This window comes from Peromyscus leucopus, chromosome 5, assembly GCF_004664715.2.
Source record: "Peromyscus leucopus breed LL Stock chromosome 5, UCI_PerLeu_2.1, whole genome shotgun sequence".
NCBI classification, from domain to species: Eukaryota; Metazoa; Chordata; class Mammalia; order Rodentia; family Cricetidae; genus Peromyscus; species Peromyscus leucopus.
In genome coordinates this window covers 106,174,391-106,196,506 of record NC_051067.1, presented here as the reverse complement: position 1 = coordinate 106,196,506, position 22,116 = coordinate 106,174,391, and the positions used below count along the sequence as shown (strand labels likewise).

General features: G+C 44.8%; 1 protein-coding gene across 1 annotated transcript; it reads left to right on the top strand.

Annotated features, from left to right (window-relative positions):
- The first annotated feature begins 2,062 nt into the window (after positions 1–2,062).
- LOC114703530 (liver carboxylesterase-like) lies at positions 2,063–10,869 on the top strand. Its single transcript, XM_037206180.1, has 12 exons — positions 2,063–2,246; positions 2,788–2,992; positions 4,908–5,046; positions 5,681–5,814; positions 5,896–6,154; positions 7,927–8,025; positions 8,300–8,440; positions 8,559–8,639; positions 8,869–9,013; positions 9,417–9,554; positions 9,971–10,043; positions 10,470–10,869. Exons 1-12 carry the CDS (start codon positions 2,171–2,173, stop codon positions 10,654–10,656), a joined length of 1,677 nt encoding a protein of 558 aa, XP_037062075.1. The 5' UTR covers positions 2,063–2,170; the 3' UTR covers positions 10,657–10,869.
- Positions 10,870–22,116: the final 11,247 nt, after the last annotated feature.

Sequence of the window (22,116 nt, the reverse complement as noted above, 5' to 3'; positions counted from 1 at the left end):
CAGGAGGAGGGTCTCACTGGACACCTCCCTGCACTCTCAGGCAGAGAGGATCAGGACTGCTTAAGACTGCACAGCATCCAGTCAGGACATTTTCTGAGGTGAAGAAGAGTTAACAACCCCATGGTGTCCAAACCCTTATCTTCACCAATGTCCACACTTAGAGCAGGTAGGTTGTCGAGGTCATTGGGAGACTTTGTGTCGTCTCCTCATTTCCTGATCCCACCACAGCAGCCGCCATTTTGTGTGCAGGTCACAGCTCTGCTTCTCTCAGCAGCTGTCATGTCAGTGCTGGCAGAGACAATGGTGTGTAAGTGTGTGATGTGTGTGTGTGTGTGTGAGTGTGAGTGTGTGAGTGTGAGTGTGAGTGAGTGTGTGAGTGTGTGTGTGACTGTGAGTGTGTTTGTGTGTGAGTGTGTGTGAGTGTGTGAGTGTGTGAGTGTGTGTGTAAGTGTGTATGTGTGTGAGTGAGTGTGTGTGAGTGTGTCTGTGTGAGAGTATGTGAGTGTGTGTGTGAGTGTGTGAGTGTGAGTGTGTGTGTCTGCGTGTGTGTTCCTCTGTGTGTGTGCACCTCTGTGTGTGTGCATCTCTGTGTGTGTACCTTTGTGTGTGTGCACCTCTGTGTATGTGTATGTGTGTGTGTGTGTGTGTGTGTGTGTGTGTGTGTGTGTGTGCTGTTGGAATTGGTTGAAGTTTCCCCCCACCTCCCGTGTAGAGCCTCTAGACACTATCAGGTTCATGTTCACATCCTCTGGACATCTGTGAATATATTTGTGAATATGAATGTGAATTTTGTCCTGGAAGTGGGATGGGAGCATCTGAAGGTCCAGAAATGACCAGGAGAAGAGCATCCTATCCCTGCCTCCCTCAGTACCTGTTCATCTAAGGAAGGTTATTTCTAACTCTCACAGATCCCCATAAACTCTTTGGTTCCTTGTGACACAATCATTCTCCTTCATCTCTTGGATTATTAAATTATCTGACTTTGTGGTTGTCCCTAAAGTTTTTCTTTTTCTTTTTTTTTTTTTTTTTCTTTTTTGGTTTTTCGAGACAGGGTTTCTCTGTGTAGCTTTGCGCCTTTCCTGGAACTCGCTTTGGAGACCAGGCTGGCCTCGAACTCACAAAGATCCACCTGCCTCTGCCTCCCGAGTGCTGGGACCTAAAGTTTTTCTAGGCCCTCTATTAAAAACATTCTCTCATAATATGTTCCAGTATACAAAGGTGATGAATGGTGCTCAATCTGTCTCTCTGTTTCTCTAAAGCATTTTCTCTGTCATTAAAGGGCTCTATCCCCCATCTTCTAGATCCTGATGATCCCAATCCCCCTACATATCACACACCTGTACCATCCTAGGATACTACATTCATTGCCTTGAAGGCCAACCATAGGACTTCACCAAAATCATGATTCTTGAGGATGCCTACTAGGGGTGAGCTTCTCAACCTTATGAATCATGGCCACTTTTGGAGTCACATATCAGATATCCTGAATACCAGATATTTACATTTTGATTCATAACAGTAGCAAAAGTACAGTTATGAAGTAGTAAAAGAAACTATTATCTTTGGGGGTCACCACAAATGAAACTGTACTAAAGGGTCACAGCATTAGAGGGTTTGAGAACCACTGCACTAGGAGCTGAAGGTGTTATTGAACTGCTGCACACACAGGAGGAGGAGTCAGAAGTTCAGTGTCTTTCAAAGAAACCAGCATGACATAATAGGGAGGGGCCCTACAGATCCTAAGATCACCATAAGGACACGGGACCCTGAGGTGGACTCACTGCTCTATAAGTCCCAACAGCACAGAGGAGTCTTGAAGGATGAAGATCATACTTAGAGCTTCCTTTCTTGCATTATGGTGACTCCATGTTCAAAGACAGGGATCCTGGCATTCCAGAAGGACTTCAGCTACCATGCTGTAAATATCCAAGAGGCCAGGGAAGGAGCAGAGACTGCAGAGGTGGCTTTGCCCTGCCTGCTGACCCTTGGCTCCCTGTGGCTTCTGCCTTATCAGTTCTCCTGCAATAAGAACTTTGTCCAACTCAGATAAATTTCCACACCTGCACCTGAAAGGTATAAATTCCTGCCTGGGCAAGGCCTAACTGTTCTGTTTCCTGTTGTTATTAGAGTGTCATCTTGTAGCAGCATAGACTTAGGCCTGAGATTCAACATGCTGCTTAATAGACTTCCTAACTGGCTGTATGCTGTATCCTGTGGGCTCCTATTTCTTCTTCTCCATGTGCATGGTGAGTCTGTCTGAGGGAACCAGGGTCAGAGCTGTCTCATTTCTGCAGTCAGAGGCTGATGTTGTGGGAGGGAAGCACCAGGGAGGGAGGAGCTGGTGCAGATGACAGATGAAAGTGTGGGTTTGTGCACCCCCTAATGCCTCCACCAAAGACCACATGATAGACCCTGTGGTACATGTATGGTGAGAGATGTATAAGGATACTATTTACTGAGGAGCCAGTGGGGACAGAAGAGTAACAGGAACATGTCCCATCTCTGTGTGTCATTGTGGCTAAAGCTCCTTCTGGCCTTGGATAATGACAATATTTCCTTCATAATTCCAAGTAGCTCTGAGCCTGTCATTTTGTTGACTAGGGAAGTGTCCTGTCAATTTTTAAGAGGGCCAATAGACAAGGTTTAATGCTCTAGGTAATCCAGAGACCTCATCTCCACATCTCACAACTTAACCTTGAGGACTGGGCTAATTTTCCCCATGTACCACAGTGACAATGAGGTAGCAATTCCTAATTGTCACAACTGATGGCATCTCTCCACTTACAGGCCAGGACTCATCCAGCCCCATCAGGAACACACACACAGGACAGGTGAGAGGAAGCCTTGTCCATGTGAAAGACAGTGAAGTTGGTGTCTATACCTTCCTGGGAATTCCCTTTGCCAAGCCACCTGTAGGACCACTGCGCTTTGCTCCTCCTGAACCCCCTGAGCCATGGAGTGGTGTGAGAGATGGGACCTCCCATCCAGCCATGTAAGTTCTGGGGCCCAGGGGACTTCCGGCCTGAGCTCTAGGCCACACTGCAGTGCCTCCTCCATCTCAGCTCTATAGCAGCTTCAGTCTGTGCTGAGGGCAGTCTCCCAGGCATGTTTCCGATGAATGTGCTAAGGATTAGAGAAGAACAACTGTGCCAGGCTCCTGAATCAGAGCTTGGCACCTGCAGGGATTTAGCTGCAGGTACTGCAGTGAGGAGAGAGAGAAAGGCCATTCTTCACAGTCACTGTGACCATCCATTGTCCATGTGCCATTGACTAAGGAACAAGTACACATGCTTTCATCTGGAGACTATGTGGAAGAAGCAGGAGGTACCTTGAGAGTTGGAATGAGGTGAAGCATGTCTCACTCCCCTGTGGTATTGTCCATTCATTCCTGTAGCTCCTATGTGGCCACAGATCCCCAGTACCCAAGTGTCTTAGTTTGTTTCCTGTTGCTGTGATAAAGTACCATGACATAAGTAATGTAATGAAGTAAGATTTTACTATGGATCACAATCCCAGGTTATAATCAACCATAGATGGGAACCACAGAGGCAGAAATTTAAAAAAAGATGATCACATCACATCTCCAATAAGGAACAGAGCCTAAGGGAAACAATGTTTGATGTTGGGTCATAGGCGCTGCAGTAGGGAGAGAAGATCATTAGGATGCCAAGGCTTCATTCTTTGAAGGAGCAGAGGGGTGCAGTGTTCTTGGAAAAGACTGACACTCAGTTACCTCACGCCAGTTATTTTATTCAGGCATACAAAATGTTAATTAGGACTGGGAAAGGTTCTAACTACCAAAGTCATTTTCCTCTTGCTGCTCACGAGAGCAGACAACCCACACACATCTCAGTCCCTTTTGATTATAGCAAGCTGTAATCAAAAATAAGAATGCCAGGTCTGCCAGGATTGTCTTAGGACCAAGGTCAGTGTAGCTCCAAGTTCTCAAATAGCACCAAGCACAGACTCTCCAGAGAAACATTTCTTCAAGGCTTAAACAGTCCCCAAACAATTTCTGAGCCTCTACTGATTAACTCAAACATAGCAAAGGCTTTGCTGAAGCAGTTCTCTCAAATTCAGACACAAAGGCTTTACTGTGTATTTCACTTAAAGCTGTACATAAAGGCTTTACTTACATATCACTACAGACATAAGCATTCCTGCTAATGCTTCACTTACTCTCTCTATCCTTATACAATTCAGAAGCCACTTCCTAGGGAACCGTACGTCCTACAATAGACAAGTGTTCCTATCTCAATGAACATAATCAAGATAATTTGCCACAGACATGCTTAGAGACCAACAGGATCTAGGCCAGTGGTACTCAACCTGGGAGTGCTATCCCACAGAGTTTGAATATCAGATATTCTGTATAACATATATTTATATTATTATTCAAGACAGTGGCAAGATTGAAGTTATAAAGTTCAACAAAATAGTTCATTGGAGGTCTCCACAACATGAGGAACTGTGTTAAAGTTTCAAAGAATTTGTAAAGTTGTAATTCACTGATCTAGACAATTCCTCAGTAAGATTATTTTTCCAGTAGATTCTACATTGTGTCAAGTCAACAGTCAAAACTAATGGCCACACCAGGTTTTAAATAGTATAGAAGTGATGAATGATAGTACAGAGAGGCAATCATTTTCATAGACTGCCAGAAGTCTCCATCAACTAGCCCTCAGGATATTACTATCTGACCAGAGGTCTCCCTGAAAGTCCTGCTCTATTAGCGTTTTCACAGAGCTGGTGGACTCTACATTGATGGGAAAGGACTTTAGGGAGGAATCATATGTTATCAGGGCATCATGGAAAGCAGTAGCTGAAGGTGGCTGAGAGAATATGCAAACTAAGACTTGGGTTTGATTATCACATGTCCTGAACTAACTGTGTTCCATTTTCACCAGGTGTCTGCAGACTGATATGATGACTAATGAGGTCGCAAAGATGCTGAATCTGAACATGCCTCCCACTTCTATGTCTGAGGACTGCCTGTATCTCAACATCTACACACCAGCTCATGCCCATGAAGGATCTAATTTACCTGTGAGTGTCTTGGACTGTGGTTAGCTTGGGAAGAGGATGTTTCTTTCTCAGGAATCTTGGAAGAAACAAAGTAATTCTGAACACTGTAGTTTAGACCCTGATTAATAGTCTTGACTTATTGGGTTCAAGAAGGTCACCCCAGCCATGGTGAGCTGCTTAAATCTGAGTGTGTGACACAGAGCACTGGGAATCTAAAGGTAAGAGGCTCTAGGTCTTGGATTAAACCAGGAATTCTTCTACCAACCTGAACCTGGCAGACCCACTCTATAAAGTGCTCAAGGACTACATATTGAAATCTCTGAAATTTCTAGCAGCAGGTTATTTGTTGTGTCAATGGGATCTGCCAACTCTTCTGAATAGCAATGAAGAAAGATACTCCTGTTTGCTCTACTTTGATGGGTCAAAGAGTGATGATCACATTACTTGTGATCTAGATCCGCATGCTCAGATTTTCTGTTTAGGGAAGTGGGGATGGAAATGTGCGTATAGACCTAGAGTAATCATCTGTGGAGCATATCCTGAAATCCTGAGGATATCTGTGTGTAAATCGACCTGCACAGATGAAAGATGTTTATAATCTAATAGGCAGCTGGGCTGAATGTGGTGCTCCTGAGATCTGTGTTGATATCTCCAGGTGATGGTATGGATCCATGGTGGTGCACTTGTTTTGGGCATGGCTTCCATGACTGATGGATCCAAACTGGCAGCTACTGAAGAAATAGTAATGGTTGCTATCCAGTATCGTTTGGGTATCCTTGGTTTCTTCAGGTAATTCTGGAACTGGGTTGGACAATGGGGACTGAGTAGAATAAGGACAGACCTGTGATTCCTGTTCCTGCCACTTCTCAGCACTGGAGACCAGCATGCCAGAGGCAACTGGGGCTACCTGGACCAAGTGGCTGCCCTACGCTGGGTCCAGCAGAACATCGCCCACTTTGGAGGCAACCCTGGCCGGGTCACTATTTTTGGTGGGTCAGCAGGGGGAACAAGTGTGTCTTCACTTGTTGTGTCCCCCATGTCCAAAGGACTCTTCCATGGAGCCATTATGCAGAGTGGAGTGGCCCTGCTGCCTGACCTTATCTCTGACACATCTGAGGTGGTCTACACAGTGAGTGCACTCTACACTACTATCCATTACTTTGCTGCTTCAGTCCTTGCCTATAGTACTCTGGTATTTGGTTAATTGGGGATCAAGGATCATGGGAAATCGCTTCATTCCATTAATTTCTGAGGGATAAAATCTAGAATCCATCCCTCTCTGGTTTATATAGGCTGTGCATGATATACAGCAGAAAAGCTATGCACAGTGGCTACCATCTTTGGCAAAAATACATGTGCATTGTTTCCAAGTTGGCTTTTTATTGCTGTGATAAAGACCATGGCCAATAGCTATGTGGTACTGGCAATGGTCAAGAGACAGCCCAAACTTACCTACTCTGGTGATAGGATGGCCAAACACCCTAATTGTCGTGCTAGAAACCCCATCCATTGACTGAGGGGACTGGATGCATAGATCCATGGCCAGGCTCCAGGTGAAGCTCCAGGAGTCCACTTGGCGAGAAAGAGGAGGGTTTGTATGAGTGAGAACTGTTGAGACCAAGGTTGGATAAAGCACAGGGAGAAATAGCCAAAGGAATGGAAACACATGAACTATGAACCAATAGCTGAGAAGCCCCCAACTGAATCAGGCCTTCTTGATAAGTGAGACAGTTGATTAGCTTAATCTGTTTGGGAGGCATCCAGGCAGCGGGACCAGGTCCTGTACTTAGTGCATGAGATGGCTGTTTGAAACCTGGGGCTTATATAGGGACACTTGGCTCAGCCTGGGGGGGAGGGGACTGGACCTGCCTGGACTGAATCTACCAGGTTGAACTCAATCCTCAGGGGAGTCTTTGCCCTGGAGTAGATGGGAATGGGGGTGGGCTGGAGGGAAGGGGGCGGTGGGAGGGGGGAGAACAAGGGAATCCATGGCTGATATGTAAAATTAAATTAAATTATATAAAAAGAAAGGGTTTATTTCAGTTTACAATTTATAGTCCAATTTTAAGGGAAGTCAGAGTAGGCCCTCACGCAGGTATCTGGAGGTGAGAACTCAAGCAGATGCCAGGGAGGAATACTGTTTATTGCCTTGCTATCCATGACTTCCTCAGTTTGCTTTCTTATATAGCCCAGGACACCTGCCCACGAGTGGCACTGCCCACAGTGGTATGGGCCCTGCTGCATCAGTCACTTCTAAGGAAAAAGCCTGGACTCATCTATGAACCATTCTGATAGAGGCATTTTCGCAGTTGAAGTTTCTTTTTCCAGTTGTCCACGGCTTGTGTCAACTTGAGAAAAAAAATCAAACTGGAACACATGGATTGAGGGAAATAGTCAGCTGTCAGCTGGTATTAATACTTGCTATGAAAGTATGAGGTCCTAAGTTCAAATCCCCAGATCCCACTTAAGTCTAGAGGTAGTAATATGTGTCAGTAAACCCAGAGCTCCTGTGGACAGATGGGAAGCAGTGACAGTAGACTCCCTGGAAGGTCATAGTTCAGCTAAGCCAGTGCAGACAAATGCAAACAAGGGGTAAGGCAACAAGTGCCACCTAAGCATGTTCTCTGTCGTTCACAGGCAAAATATGACACACCATACCTATTGTCACTCATGAACACCATGCACAAAAATAAACAAAACAAAAAAACAATATGCAGGTAGAACAGTCCCTTTCCCAGCTGTCACCTCTAGGCAACTGAAAATGTGAACATTTCCATTTAAGTCCTTCATACACAACACACAGTAGGATGTGGTATGTGGAGCAATGACATCTACTGGAATCAAGGAAACTCTGCTGACATCTGAGACAGATGAGACAACCATTACCTGTGCTTCTTACAGATAGTGGCCAACCTCTCTGGATGTGAAGCCCAGGACTCAGAGGCCCTGGTACACTGCCTACGAGACAAGAGTGAAGCAGAAATTCTGGCTATCAACCAGGTTGGGAGAATTGTGTGGCTTGGAGGACCTGGTCACCAGGATGTGGGATTGTTAGTACTTACTACTCAAACCAGTTAACTTGGTTCTATGGTTATATGTCCTTTAGTAATGTGTGAAAAAAGAACAAGATGGGATAATTTTGATGTCCTATTTCTTCTGCAGTGAGCATGGCACCCTGAGATGAGATAGGAAATAGGGAAATACTGTGGATATTCAGTGGAAATCAGAATATTTATGTGGTTGATCTTCAGCACTGACTCTTAATGCCCTATAGGTCTTCACTATGATCCCTGGTGTGGTGGATGGGATGTTCCTACCTAGGCACCCTCGGGAGCTGTTGGCCTCTGTGGATTTTCAGCCTGTCCCCAGCATCATTGGTGTCGACAGTGATGAGTGTGGCTGGGGAGTCCCCTTGGTGAGACCTAGTTCAAAGCCTCTGGGAACCTAAACTCAAGTGGCAGGTGTGGGACCTCAGAGAATACTTGATCTAGATTCAACCCATCCTATACTTAAGACTCTCCTCTACCTCCTAGTTGAAGGGCCTTGATCCTGTCATAAAGAACATAACCAGAGATACCCTGCCAGCTATTCTGAAGAGCACAGCAGCACAGATGGTGAGCAATGTTGAATCCTGTCCTAACAGAGAGGGTTCCCGTATATTCTAGGATGACAGGCTCAGGAATAAATGTTAATGTATGTGTGTGTTTCTATGCGGGCTCACCCAAAGCTCATACCTTTCCCTCTATACCCTGTCATCCCTGGCCACATTCCTTACTAGGAGGCTGCTGTCTACCTATCCAAGGGCCTGCCCTATATCACTCTTCCTGATTCCTCATGGTGCAGATGCTGCCTACTGAATGTAGTAACCTGCTAATGGAAGAATACATGGGGGACGTTGAGGACCCCCAGACCCTCCAAGCACAGTTCAGGGAGTTGATGGAGGACTTCATGTTTGTGATCCCTGCACTCCAAGTAGCACATTTTCAGCGTGAGTACATCTTTAACAAGACAAGGGCAGGGGGAGCTCAGAACTGTTGGTCCCAGATGAGCTCTGTAGTGTCAGGCCTGACTCATGTCTTCACCAGTTCTCTGATACCAGGCACTTGAATACAGTTATTTTAGTAAATCCTTATGTCTAGAGTAAATGAATGGCATCTTATCCAGGTACAGAGGAGGAAACATGTTAGTTACACTTGGTATCTTATCACAACTACTCATCTGGAATGCCAGGGTCACTCTTTAACAAAAGGTTTCCCATAGTCATTTCTCCAGCCTGGATTCACCACTAAACTGTGGTTCCAGATAACCTTACAGGAAGGTTTCTTATCACCAAAGTTTTGGCAAAAAAGCTCCACATGAGAAATCATGGCAACATGTGTCTTCACTCCCAGGTTCCCATGCTCCTGTCTACTTCTATGAGTTCCAGCACCAACCAAGTTTCATCAAGCATGTCAGGCCATCCCATGTGAGGGCTGACCATGGTGATCATGCTGCCTTTGTCTTTGGCTCCCACATTTGGGGCATGAAAGGTGAGTCTTCCTTATTTTCCTTGAACTGAATGGAGTCCCAGATGAGTTCCTGAGGGATTACAGAACTCTCAGTCTAGCTGAAGAAACTGAGGCTGTGGCAGAGAACAGGAGCAAGTGTTCAACATTTCTAATGTGAAAAACATAAGACAAAAAACAAACAAACAAAAACTCTACCAGGGTTAGAATAGGAACCTTCCTAGTCTACCTTGTGCAAGAAGCAATGAGAGCACACTGTGGTAGGAGTGATCCTGGGAGAATTCAAGTAGAGGCTTGGATGGATCCTAGATTCTGAGCACTGAGGGAAGTTTAAACCAGGCCTAGTATTCAGATTCGGGCTATGGTTGCTCTAGTAGAGCATGAGTTGGCACCTGCATGAGGTAGCTAGGACTTGGACCCTTGTCTCTTTCTGTCTGCAGTTGACCTCACTCCAGAGGAGAAGCTGCTGAACAGGAGGATGATGAAGTACTGGGCCAACTTTGCAAGACATGGGTGAGAATGTGCCCTCCCTCAAACTGCTTTTATCTGGTTCTCCATCCAGGGCTCCCATGTGGGTGTGTCTCATTAACATGTGTAGGCCCTTAATTTTACCATAGTCTTCTCCAGCCTGGGCACACATAGGCAGACACCTTCTTGCTTTAGTTACTGATCATCCCACATAAACCTAGTGGGTGAATCATTGCATTGTGGTACTTTTCTTTACATTTGCCCTCTGAGAGGGAGAGACAAAACTAGACAGCTTACCTTACTTCACATGGACCAGACACTAATGGGTGGCACACGCATTCTCTATCGGTAGATCAGTTTTTCTTTACCCTCTGATCCTTAGCGTACTCATCCACTGTTCTGACCCAAATCAAGGGACAAAGTCTTGGATGAGAGTGACCTTATCCTTCCCTATTGGTGACCTATCCACAGGAACCCAAATAGTGTGGGTCTACCATACTGGCCCGAGTTGGCCCATGATGAGCAGTACCTGCAGCTGGACATCTATCCTGCTGTGGGCCGAGCCCTGAAGGCCAGAAAGCTGCAGTTTTGGACCAAGACTCTGCCCCAGAAGATCCAGGAGATAAAGGGGGCTCAGGTCAAGCATGCAGAGCTTTAGTGTCCTGTGACAGGAAAGATGTCTGGAATGAAGATGGGGTCATCCTGAGGTTACAGAGTCCATTGATTTATCTGTATTTGTTTCAACACTAACATAAACATTTCTAACCTTAGCAGTTGCACTTTTAGTCATGTATGACAAATCCTCTGTGTGTCATTCCTTATCCTTCTAAACACATTTTATTAGACTCAATAAATACTCTCATAACCATCTGGATGTGTGAGCCTGAAAGTTCCCCCATCTAATTTAACACTTCACTGTGGTTAGGCTCCATATCTTCCTTTCTTCCTTTCTCCCTCCCATCATCTTCTCATCTTCTCTCTCCTTTTTTCCAAGTCTCAGACATTGTTCAAATGAGGTAGAAGCTTCAGACACTGTTGACTACAGGAAATCCCATGTCCTCTCTCAACAAGTTCATGTTTTTTCATATTTGTCAGTTGCCAATAGAAAACTTGATTTCCCTAAGCCCCATTGCCTTTGTAAGTCACAATGTTGTTCCCAATAGATAATAAACCACAAACTGGACTCTTTAGTGTCTGTGGCCTCAGATGTTTGGAGGCTGGGACAGGAGGATTACATAAGCCCAGGGAAAGATAAACAAGATCCACATCTCAGAAACAAAACAAAAACATAACTTCAGTAACTTAAAAATGGTAACAAATTATAGTTTTGTAGATAGAGAATTTCAGGGTCCAGATAGCCAAAGATTTGCTGTGTAGTAGGAAACAGGTCTAGGGCTGAAGGTCTCTAGGATTATATCTTGTGCCCTTCCCTGGTAGATATGTAAACAATGGCATTCTAAGGACAACATTAGGTCCCTGCTGATTTGAACTGGGAGCAGGGAAGATATTCGTGTTAGTGAGATGACCATGTACATTGTTTCCATTCTATATGTAGAGCATTTATTGATGTTTTTATTGCTAGCTTGCCTCTGCTTTTCAGTTCTCTACATACACACTACTCTTCCTACAGGGAGTCAGAATGTGTTTTAGACTTTTAATAATTATCTAATTTTTAGTAGCTTGAATGTGGATTGTTTTTATAGGGCTAGGGATTGATCTTAATTAAGGCTTGTGCATGTTAGGCAAGTGCTCTACCCGTGAACTACACCCTCTTACTACTGTGGATTGTTTAAATACAATTAAATTAATCTGTTTTAGGTGTATGGTTTAGTAAGCCTGAGAAAATTTCAAGGCATGCAACTGCCACCACATCAGTTATAGAACAGACCTCACTCCCACGCCAAAGGCTTTCCTTGGGCCCCTTTGCTATCATTCACTACCTTTGTCCCTACTTCAAAGCAATAAGACATTACTTTATCTTGCTATACTGGGGCTTCTCTCCAATTCGACATAAGTAGAATGTTCTGTGACTGGCTATGTCACTTTACATAAAGTTTTTGTTTTGTTTTATTGGGGAATGCCATCCAAGTGTGCACACAACATGTTCTCTCTCTCTCTCTCTCTCTCTCTCTCTCTCTCTCTCTCTCTCTCTCCTGGTTTTTTTCAAGACAGGGTTTCTCTGTGTAGTTTTTCTGGTGCCTATCCTGGATCTGGATCTGTAGACCAGGCTAGCCTTGAACTCACAGAGATCCACCTTGCTCTGCCTCCCAAGTGCTGGAATTAAAGGCGTACACCACCACTGCCTGGCCACACATGTGCTACCCATTTACTCAATCAATGCACAACTATTTCACTTGTTTATTTAATCTTCTTTTTTGTGGATATGGTCTCCATGTACCCCAGGTTAGCCCTGAACTCATGACCTCACTACCTTTGCTTCCTGAGAGGTTGCATTATAGGTATGGGCCTTCCATCCTAGGTTTGGTTTTTAATAAAGCTGTGGGCGTAGGGACATTAAGAAGGGAAGATCTGTGGGACCACCTGGAGATGGGTCCAGGAGGAGGAAGGGAGGTTGCAGCAGGCTTTCTAGTGCACACCTGGGGATGAGGCTGAGGAGACTGGATTTGGAGAAGAGGGAGAGGTGAAGATCTGCAGTTAGACTATCTGCCTCGATGTCTAGACCATATCTGTGAACTTTTAGTCCCCCCACCATGTATGAATATGTGCATACAACTGACTAATATACACAGATTTGAGACTCTTTTTCATTGTACATACTTACTATGGTCTCCATCATCATCCACAAAAGGCTTCTGAATGATGCCTCATAGGGTTACAAAGTACCCTCAAGTCATGCTACACAGCTTCCCAGGATTAAGAGGACATACCAGATTGTCCAGGTAACATAAATAAACTGCTTCTGTAATTTTAAACTTGAGAGATATTACAAAGCCCAGTCATTCCTTAGGTTGGGGAGAGAGAGACAGAGACAGAGACAGACAGAGAGAGACAGAGACAGAGAGAAGGGGAGGGAGGGAGGGAGAGAGAGAGAGACAGAGAGACAGAGACAGAGACAGAGAGTATCTTTTCCTAGGCAAAAAACACAAAAATGCTGTCTGGAATACAGTATTGGATGGAGACACTAACTCTGTAGAATTCTTTACTGATTGGAAGTGGCAAGTAAAACCATGGCTGTACCATGCCAGTGGAACACTGCAAAGCACTAAAGAGAAAAGTCTACTGTTTGGGGCTGTGGATGTACTAGACTTCTGGGCTAGACAGGAGCCAAGATTCGCAGAATCTTTACCCTGTTCTCTTTCTGTATCCAGCCAGGGTCCCCTAGGATTCTGAAACTCCTGTTCAGTATCTCAGCTTTATCATCAGCTCTGAGAGCCAGAGAGTCCCAGTGTTGGAAAAAACAAGGCCTGAAAATGTTTGTCAGGTGGATATACATGTCTCTAAATGTCTCCAAATTTGATCTCAGTGGGAGCTTGCCACTAGCATGGGTACAGAATGACAGAGGGATGAATAGGAGATGGGCACTTAAGGAAACAACACAAAAATGAAAAAATATGAGGAAAATTATATCATAGAACAAATGTACTTAACAGATACCTACGTAAAATTCCATCCAAACACTACAGACTACACATTCTTTTTAGCAGCTCCTGGGACTGTCTACAAAATAGGTCATATATTAGGATACAAAGCATATTTTGACAAATATAGAAAACTGAAATAATTTGTACTGTTTTATTACAATGGAATAAAATTTCCTACCCAGAGCAAAAGAAAGTATAGAATATACACAGTCTCATGGAGATTGAACAATATACTTTTAAATGATAAATGTGTCATTGAAGAAATAAAAAAGCAAAGTTAAAATTATAAGGATGAGTGGTTGGGGATTTAGCTCAGTGGTAGCTAGCAAGCACAAAGCCCTGGGTTCGATTGTCAGCTCTAAATAAAAAAAATTTAAGAATGAAATGAAACTGAAAAGAAAAGAAAAGAAAAGAAAAGCAAAAGACAGCAGACAAAATCCCGAGGGAGACATAGCAGTCCATGGGGTGGGCATCTGCAGGCCTAAGTCCCCAGGTATATGTTTCAAATGTCCATGCCCTTCACCATCTGTGCTTTCTTCATTCGTGGTTTCTCCATCTTGGTTTCTCCATCTGTGGGATCCTCTGCACACACTTGCTTAGAGATCCAGAATCTCCAGAGCAGCCTTCTGCTTCCTGCTCCCCACTCCTTCACCCATGCTGTATCTGTGACAAGGGAGTTACCATGATTTGGGGTGAGGTTTGGGGTGAGGGTTACTGATATTCAGAATGACTTCAAGTCCACACTGTGCCTTGTGGGGGGAGAGCAATAAAAGCAAAATGATAGGTGGCTTTGCCAGCCTGATAAGCACAGGCTCTCCTCACCTCTGTCTGGTCACTACAGGTCTCCTGTGACAATAACTTCCCCGGCCCCATAGAGCTCCCACCTACACCTTTTGGGTACAAATTCCTACCTGGACGAGGTTCACAACTGCTTCCTGTTAGGAAACACAGTGCATCCCACAGCAGCACAAACTCAGGCTAAGGAGCTAGCTGAGCCGTACTCAATCTGACCACTTTGTGGTGGGGAAGGTCACATGATCCTTGCACATGGGTCCCGTATCTCATATCCCACACATCAGATATGTACATTACAACTCATGTCAGTAGAAAAATTACATCTATAAAGTAGCAATACAGTAATTTTTGTTTTTTAAATTCTAACCAAAACTTCCCCCTCCTCTTCCCTGTTCCTCCCCACCTACTCTCCCTCCACTCCATGCATTCCTCCTCCTTTTCTCTTCAAACACCAGCTGGCATCCCATGGATTTCAGTCAGCCCTGGTATATCATACTGCAGTGAGACCGGGAAGCCCCTCCTCCCCCATGATTAGATAAAGCATTCCTGCAGGAGGAATGGGTCTTAAAAGCAGGCAACAGAGTCAGACACCCCCTGCTCTCACTGCTAGGAGTCCCACAGGAAGACCAAGTCACACAACTGTAACATATATGTAGAGAGCCTAGGTCAGTCGCATGAAAGCTCTCTGGTTGTTAGCAATACAATAATTTTATGGTTGGGGGTCACCACAACTGCCTTAAAGGGTCACAGCATTAGGAAGGGTGAGAACCACTGAGCTAACTGACCATGCCATTGGATTAACTTCCTGACTTTCTGAAGGATGTAGCCTGTGGGTTTCTGCTTCTCCTCCTGTGTGTTCAGTGTGAGACTCTGAAAGGGGATGATGGGAACAGGGTCAGAGCTGCAAACCTTTGCAGAGTCAGAGACTGGAAGGGCAGGAGGCAATGGATCAGGGAGGGAGGAGTATATGAGTAATGACAGACAGCTGTGAGGAATAATGCCTCAACTAAAGCCCACAGGTGGTCCTGCAGCACACACAGGTCAGTGATGCCTGGGGACACTCAGCATCCAGGAGTAGAACAGTGTGAGGGACTCTGATAAATGCTGGGCCTTGAGGTCAGATAGACAAGGCAGATGGTCAGGAACAGAGGGACAGATGGGACATTTCCCTTCTCTATGTGTGGCTGTGATTAGACTGTGGTTGTTGGTGTTGAGAATCCTTCGATAACCATGAAATTATTAACCCCTTTAAGACATCATTAGGATCTTATGACTTATCACATTGGTCAGAGAATTACCCCAGTGCCCTCAAAAGGATTCTGGGAAGTTACCTGTCCCAAAACAGAACTAGAGCTCTCCAGCCTCACAGCACAGTGCTGAAATGAGAGGACCAAAATCCCTTCAATATGTCTGACCTTGGGCAAAGATGCAACTTGGCTTCTAAGGCAAAGAGTATGTGGTCTGGTCCTGTAGCATAGTCTTCAGGCCCTTTCAGAAGCTGAGCCAAGAGAGTACCAGGGCAGAGTGGGTGAGCAAACCTTGATGTCTCCTCTTCCTAGATATTCTACTGTGAACTCACAAATTCCTGCCACATGCCCTGCCTAGTCAGAGACACTCTAAGGAAGCCATAATTCCCTCAGCCTGAGAACCTTACCTGTAGATTCCTGGGTTCTAATAGTCACTTGGCATTATAGTCAACAAGATCTAGTGCAATCATTCCATGATTGCTCTTCCGTACAGTTTTGGTTCAGGTACCTGGACTCTGAAGAACAGACAACTGTAAGAAGACACAGAGTTGTATCACATCCTCTTCTATCACACCCAGATCTGGCTCATCCACAGGGACATCAAGGTGACAGTATCTTACACATGCTCTCTAGGATTACTTTAAAAGATAGGTGTGAGCAGGGTGTAGTGGAACAAGTCTAATAATCCAGTACTCATGTTGAGGCAAAAGAAATAGGAGACTCTCCAACTGAAGTCCAGCAATCCAGCAAGAATCTGTTCATACAACAAAATCCTGAGGATGTTCAGGCAATGAAGGGTTGCTGGGGCAACAGGCTCAGGAAGTCCATCCCTTCCTCAGCATCTCTGGGTGGGTGATGGATACTGGGGAGGAAAGAGACATATTCTTTAGTGATGTTGCTACCGGCAAGCCACCCATACTCCTGTAAATAAACCCTCATCCAATTAGTTACTCTAATCAAACTTATTGGATGATCAACAACTGTTTAAAAGACAATAAAGTAGAAGAGTGATCAGTTGACAGCAAAAAGGAGAAGATGAACAATGAGATTAGTAGAGGAATGAAAAGGAACTAAAACCACATTCACATGTTTGAAAATGTCATGAGGAAACCCATTATTATGTATCGAGTATATACTAAGAGAAAACTTAGAGAAAAAAAGAACTGCAACATATTAATGTCTTTGCAGATTATCTACATCAAGACAACATTACTTTTGTAGAGAGATGTTTTTAAAGGGACGTATTATAAGATCTTCCATTGTGTTGCAGGCCTAAGCATACTCAGCTTTATTCCTCTGCCAGGTATAATAATACAAGGTTCTAGGAACCTCACAAGGAAAATGTGAACCTTGTTTACATTCCTGGTGGAGTTCTATCCAGTGCACATCAGCAACCACACGTGATCCCATTCACCAACAGAGAAGGGGTTCTTAGCATGTAACTCCAGAAGCCTCCAAAACCAGATGCATGGCAACTGTAAAAGGAAGAGATTATTGGGGTCTGGAGAAACTACTGAGAGTAGGGAGAACAGCTGCCCTTAATGGCTGGGACAACAGACTGGACCGGAATGCATTGGAGCGGCTACAGTGCAACAGTAGGAAGTTTGAATTATTAGAAGAGGCTGGGAAAGGCATGGCTGTGTCATGCCAAGGAAAACACAAAAGAACCAAGAAGTAAGATCTACAAGTGCAAGGCCATGGTCCTAAGATTATTGGGGTCTAGAAAGCCAGAGAGGAGGCAAATTATAGAGGTGGACTGAATAGGGGATGTGGTTTAAGAAGTGCTTGAGTAGCAGTGTTTAAATGAAATAACCAGCACCTATCGGGAAGTGTCCACATAGAACCTATGGTCACATTAACAGTTACATTCTGAGAAATCTCAGAATAAGTTTGTGACACCCCATACAAAAAGACCTACTCCAGTGTAAGGAGGTCCGAAGAGTACAGAACCTGCAGATTAGGGGAAAGAGAACAAAAGGGACATTTCCTTCCTCTGGGTGTGACTGTAGCTGCTACAGAACTCTGGATAATAATGAAGAAAATACATTCATGCTGCCAAGTGGCTCTGAGCATATCTCCTTGTGGACCAGAGACAAGCACAGGCACCACTCAAAAGGGGCGGGGATGTAAGCAACATTCCTGGCTTTGGGGAATAAAGAAACTCCAACCCTAGACAGGCAGTGGATGTATACACCTTTAATCCCAGCAGTTGGGAGGAAGAGGTAGGATGATCTCTGTGAGTTTCAGGCCAGCCTGGTCTTGAGAGTGAGTTCCAGGACATCCATTGCTACATAAAGAAATCCTGTCTGAAAAAAACAAACATGGGGGGGATGTAGGGAAAGGGGGTCAGCTAAAGAAACCCACCATGACCCTGGAGTCCAGAACCAGTGAAAGAAAGAGCCTAGATCTGGAACCCAAGCCAGAGCTCTTCTAGCACCTCAAGATATAGCCTGACTCCCCAAGCAGTCAGGATACCTTTTCCCCAGAATTGCAACACTCACTTACATTTTGGTGCCAAAACCCAGGACAGATTCCCTTGGGGACTATGCTCTCCCCTTGTGGTCTGAACCACACTAGGACCTTATCCTTTTTCTCCAGTCCATCTGCAATAGACCCAACTTCCAGTTCTCTGATCACTCAGCATTCTATCCAGAAGCAGTAATTAGGAGAGTTCCCCCTTTAGTCGTTGTAGATATTTCCCTTCGTCTAAGGAATGACCATTGAGTGATCAGCACCCCGTAGTACTCTTGGAATCTGAGGTACCCCTAGCCATGGTCTTTAAGGCTACAGCTGGCCCTCTTCACCTGACCACACTTTCCACCCTTAGAACTTTAATCAGGCTGTTTCCTTAGGCCCAATTGTGTTATTGTATCCCTTCCTGTGCTTTCCCCTATCTTCCCAACAAAAAGGAACCACAAAAGTCTCCTTTTACCAGACCTTTCCTCTGGATGAGACTCTTCCCCTAGAGCTTGGTTTTCTCTTGCCCTCTTGTTTCTACAGAAGCTCTACTACCAGGCACCCAAGTTTCCCCATTGGCTTAGGCAGGCGAAGCTTGTTACACCTGACCCTCTGAATGGCTTGGTCCTTATTCAGTCCTTAAGTCCAGGGGATGCCCATGACTACAGACTGCAGTGATCTTTTCCTTAACCTTTCACCCATGGGAACTTTGTACTCCATACCTTCCTATTCCCCCTTGGGATGCCTCTTAGAAAATCTCAAGCCTTAGGATACTAGATGTGGAACAAGGATGACTAGACTGCTAATCACATCACCAGGGAGGCTACCTGGAAAACAGGACCCCAAGAAAGACACGGGGATCACCCAATGATGGAGAAATGGATGAGATCTACGTGAACAGCCTGGCGAGGGGTGAGGGAAAGAGAGCATGTGGGAGCGGGATATCCCAGCTGGATCAAGAACAGAGAAGGAGAACAATAGGAGACCATGGTAAATGAAGACCACATGAGAAAAGAAACAAAGTGCTAGAGAGGCCCACAGAAATCCCCAAAGATACCCCCACAATAGACTGCTGGCAATGGTCGAGAGACAGCCGGAACTGACCTACTCTGGTGATGGGATGGCCAAATACCCTAATAGTCGTGCTAGAAACCCCATCCAGCGACTGAGGGATCTGGATGCAGAGATCCATGGCTAGGCCCCGGGTGGAGCTCTGGGAGTCTAGTTAGTAAGAAAGATGAGGGTTTATATGAGTGAGAATTGTTGAAACCAGGGTTGGATAAAGCACAGGGACAAATAGCCAAACGAATGGAAACACATGAACTATGAACCAAAGGCTGAGGGGCCCCCCAACTGTATCAGGCCCTCTGAATAGGTGAGACAGTTGATTGGCTTGATCTGTCTGGGAGGCATCCAAGCAGTGGGATCGGTCCTATGCTCAGTGCATTAGCTGTCTGTCTGAAACCTGGGTCTTATGCAGGGACACTTGGCTCAGTCTGGGAGGAGGGGACTGGACCTGCCTGGACTGAATCTACCAGGTTGATCTCAGTCCTCGGGGGAGGCTTTGCCCTGGAGGAGGTGGGGATGGGGGATGGGCTTGGGGGGAGGGGAGGGGGACAGGAAGGGAGAGAACAAGGGAATCTGTGGCTGTTATGTAGAACTGAATGGTATTGTAAAATAAAATTAAATTAAATTAAAAAAAAGAGGTCACACTGGGCTGCCCAGCTAATACAAAACAGATAGTTCTATGGCATGGGTTTGGAAGATCTATGAACACTTCAGGAAGGGGAGGGGGGCAGGAGGGGGGAGAACAAGCGAATCCATGGCTGATATGTAGAACTAAATGGTATTGTAAAATAAAATAAAAGGAAAAAGAAAAGAAAAAGAAAATCTCAAACCTTTACACCTGGTGCCCGATTTGAAAGACCCTAAACTTGTTCACCTTTGCAATAAAGTTTGGCCTCAATATTCCTTATATAACCAATCTAAATGGCTGTATAATGGCACAATTGATCCCAATATTATTCAGGCCCTTTACAACTACTGTGAGCAATCAGAGAAATTGAAAGAGACCCTCTATGTTAAAGATTTCTCTTACCTTCACTCCAAGACTTCTCTCTTTGCCTCCTGTTCCCTCACCCAGCTCCTGCTATGAAGTCAGAACAGGATGAATCTATTTCCTTTGATCCAGCTAATGAGCCTCCACCTTATTGACCAAAGCCCCACAGCTCCCTCTTTGGTCCCTTCAGTTTCCTCTTCTCCCTCCTCAGTGACAAGTCATCCACCAGGTCAGCTCTCACTGGTACCCACTTTCAGCCCACCAACAGCCCCTAGTCCTCCCACTACTCATCCCTGCTCTACCTTGGGTCCTCCTGTACCTCCTCAATCTAAACCATCCCCAGTTCTCCCTTTGCAAGAGTTTGCTGGGGTGGATGGTTTTAGTCAGGGTAAATGTTCTTATTATCTGACCTCTCCCAAGTAGAAAAAAGATTAGGGTCTTTATTTGCCAATTTTTCCACTTTTATCAAAGAATTCCAGTACATTACCCAATGCTGTGACCTTACCTTTCACAATGTTTATATGATCCTTATCAACAATCTCCTCCCAGAAAGGAGTAGATGAATCTGGGATCAGGCTAGGGCCCATGAAGATGAACTCCATCAAAAGGATAACACTCAGTGGGGGCTAGGGCAGAACCCTGAATGGATTACAATAACCCAGGAGACATCCTAGCTAGGAATCAATTTTCTACCCAGCTGATATCCACAGGGCTACCCTGTAGCAGTAAGTAAATTATGAAAAAGTCCAAGAGGTCATCCAGGGAAAAAATGAAAACTCATCTCAATTCCTCAACCAATTTACAAAGGCCCTCTTACAATATACGAACCTGGATCCTGAGACCCCAGATGGAAATCATTTCCTTATGTAGTTAGCCTTTAGGTCCCACATTACTATTCTTTCTCCTCACCATCTTTCACACCTTTAACATACAAAGGTCTTCAAACATTACCTCCCTCTCAAGTTGTCTCCCTTCAGGTAGCATTGGTAGAGGACACAACACTGACTTTTCAACCATGTCCACCTCTTAACATTTCAAATCTTCTCCCCCAACCAGTCCTGGAATACTCCCCACAACACTCATACACCAATACCCTAAAAGAGTTATTACCTTATCTTATACATAAACAGGTAGGAGCAATACCTCAGGCCACTTACACATGGTATACAGATGGCAGCTCCTTCCTGTATGAAGGGGTACATGAAGTGGGATATGCTGTTTTTTCAGACACCATAGTGGTCGAAACACAAGCCCTTCCAGTGCACCTCACAAATCAGCAGGCTGAATTAATAGCTCTTACCCATGTCTGTCAACTAGCAAAGGAACAATCCCTAAAACTATGTACAGACTACCAGCCTACCTCTGGTCTCAGAAGAATGAGACCTCATAAACCTGTCAAGACTCGAGCCCCACCCTATTGGTTCATGCCCTACCTCTTCTCCTTATAATTCTTCTCACTCACCCATATTGCTACCAAACTCTGTGTATGGAGGTTTGAGATTCACGAGACATGCCCAAAAATTCAACCAGACCACTCATGTGGTAGGTTCTGGAGACTGCTGGAGACATAATGCATATCTAGGAAAACACTCTGCCTTTTATGAAGAATGGAAAATCTTTTACATCCTAGTTAAGGATGCATAGCACCTCAGGAGGGAAATAGGAGTCATTGATAAACTTTACTATAGTATTTATCAAACCTGCCCACCAGATATACTCAAAATACAAGGTACACATTCGTCTCTCTTAATCCCTAGGTATAGACACAGTAGAAGTGGTCCAAAGCTTCTCAAAGGCTCTTATATCCTTAATATCACCCTTTTTGATGATGTTGATCTTACCTCTTGTCATACCATCTGTTGTTTCAGATCCTAACTGCTACATATCAGCTATTGAATGATGCTCAGCTTGACCACTTTAGAGAATGCTGGTTGTGTGTCCCTCCATGGTCAAACTCT

Coding starts and splice junctions, on each gene's coding strand:
- LOC114703530 (XM_037206180.1), top strand. CDS start 2,171: ATGCTGCTTAATAGACTTCCTAACTGGCTGTATGCTGTATCCTGTGGG. Junction 5,047..5,680: donor ATGAAGGATCTAATTTACCT/GTGAGTGTCTTG, acceptor TGATATCTCCAG/GTGATGGTATGGATCCATGG. Junction 8,640..8,868: donor AGAGCACAGCAGCACAGATG/GTGAGCAATGTT, acceptor CTCATGGTGCAG/ATGCTGCCTACTGAATGTAG.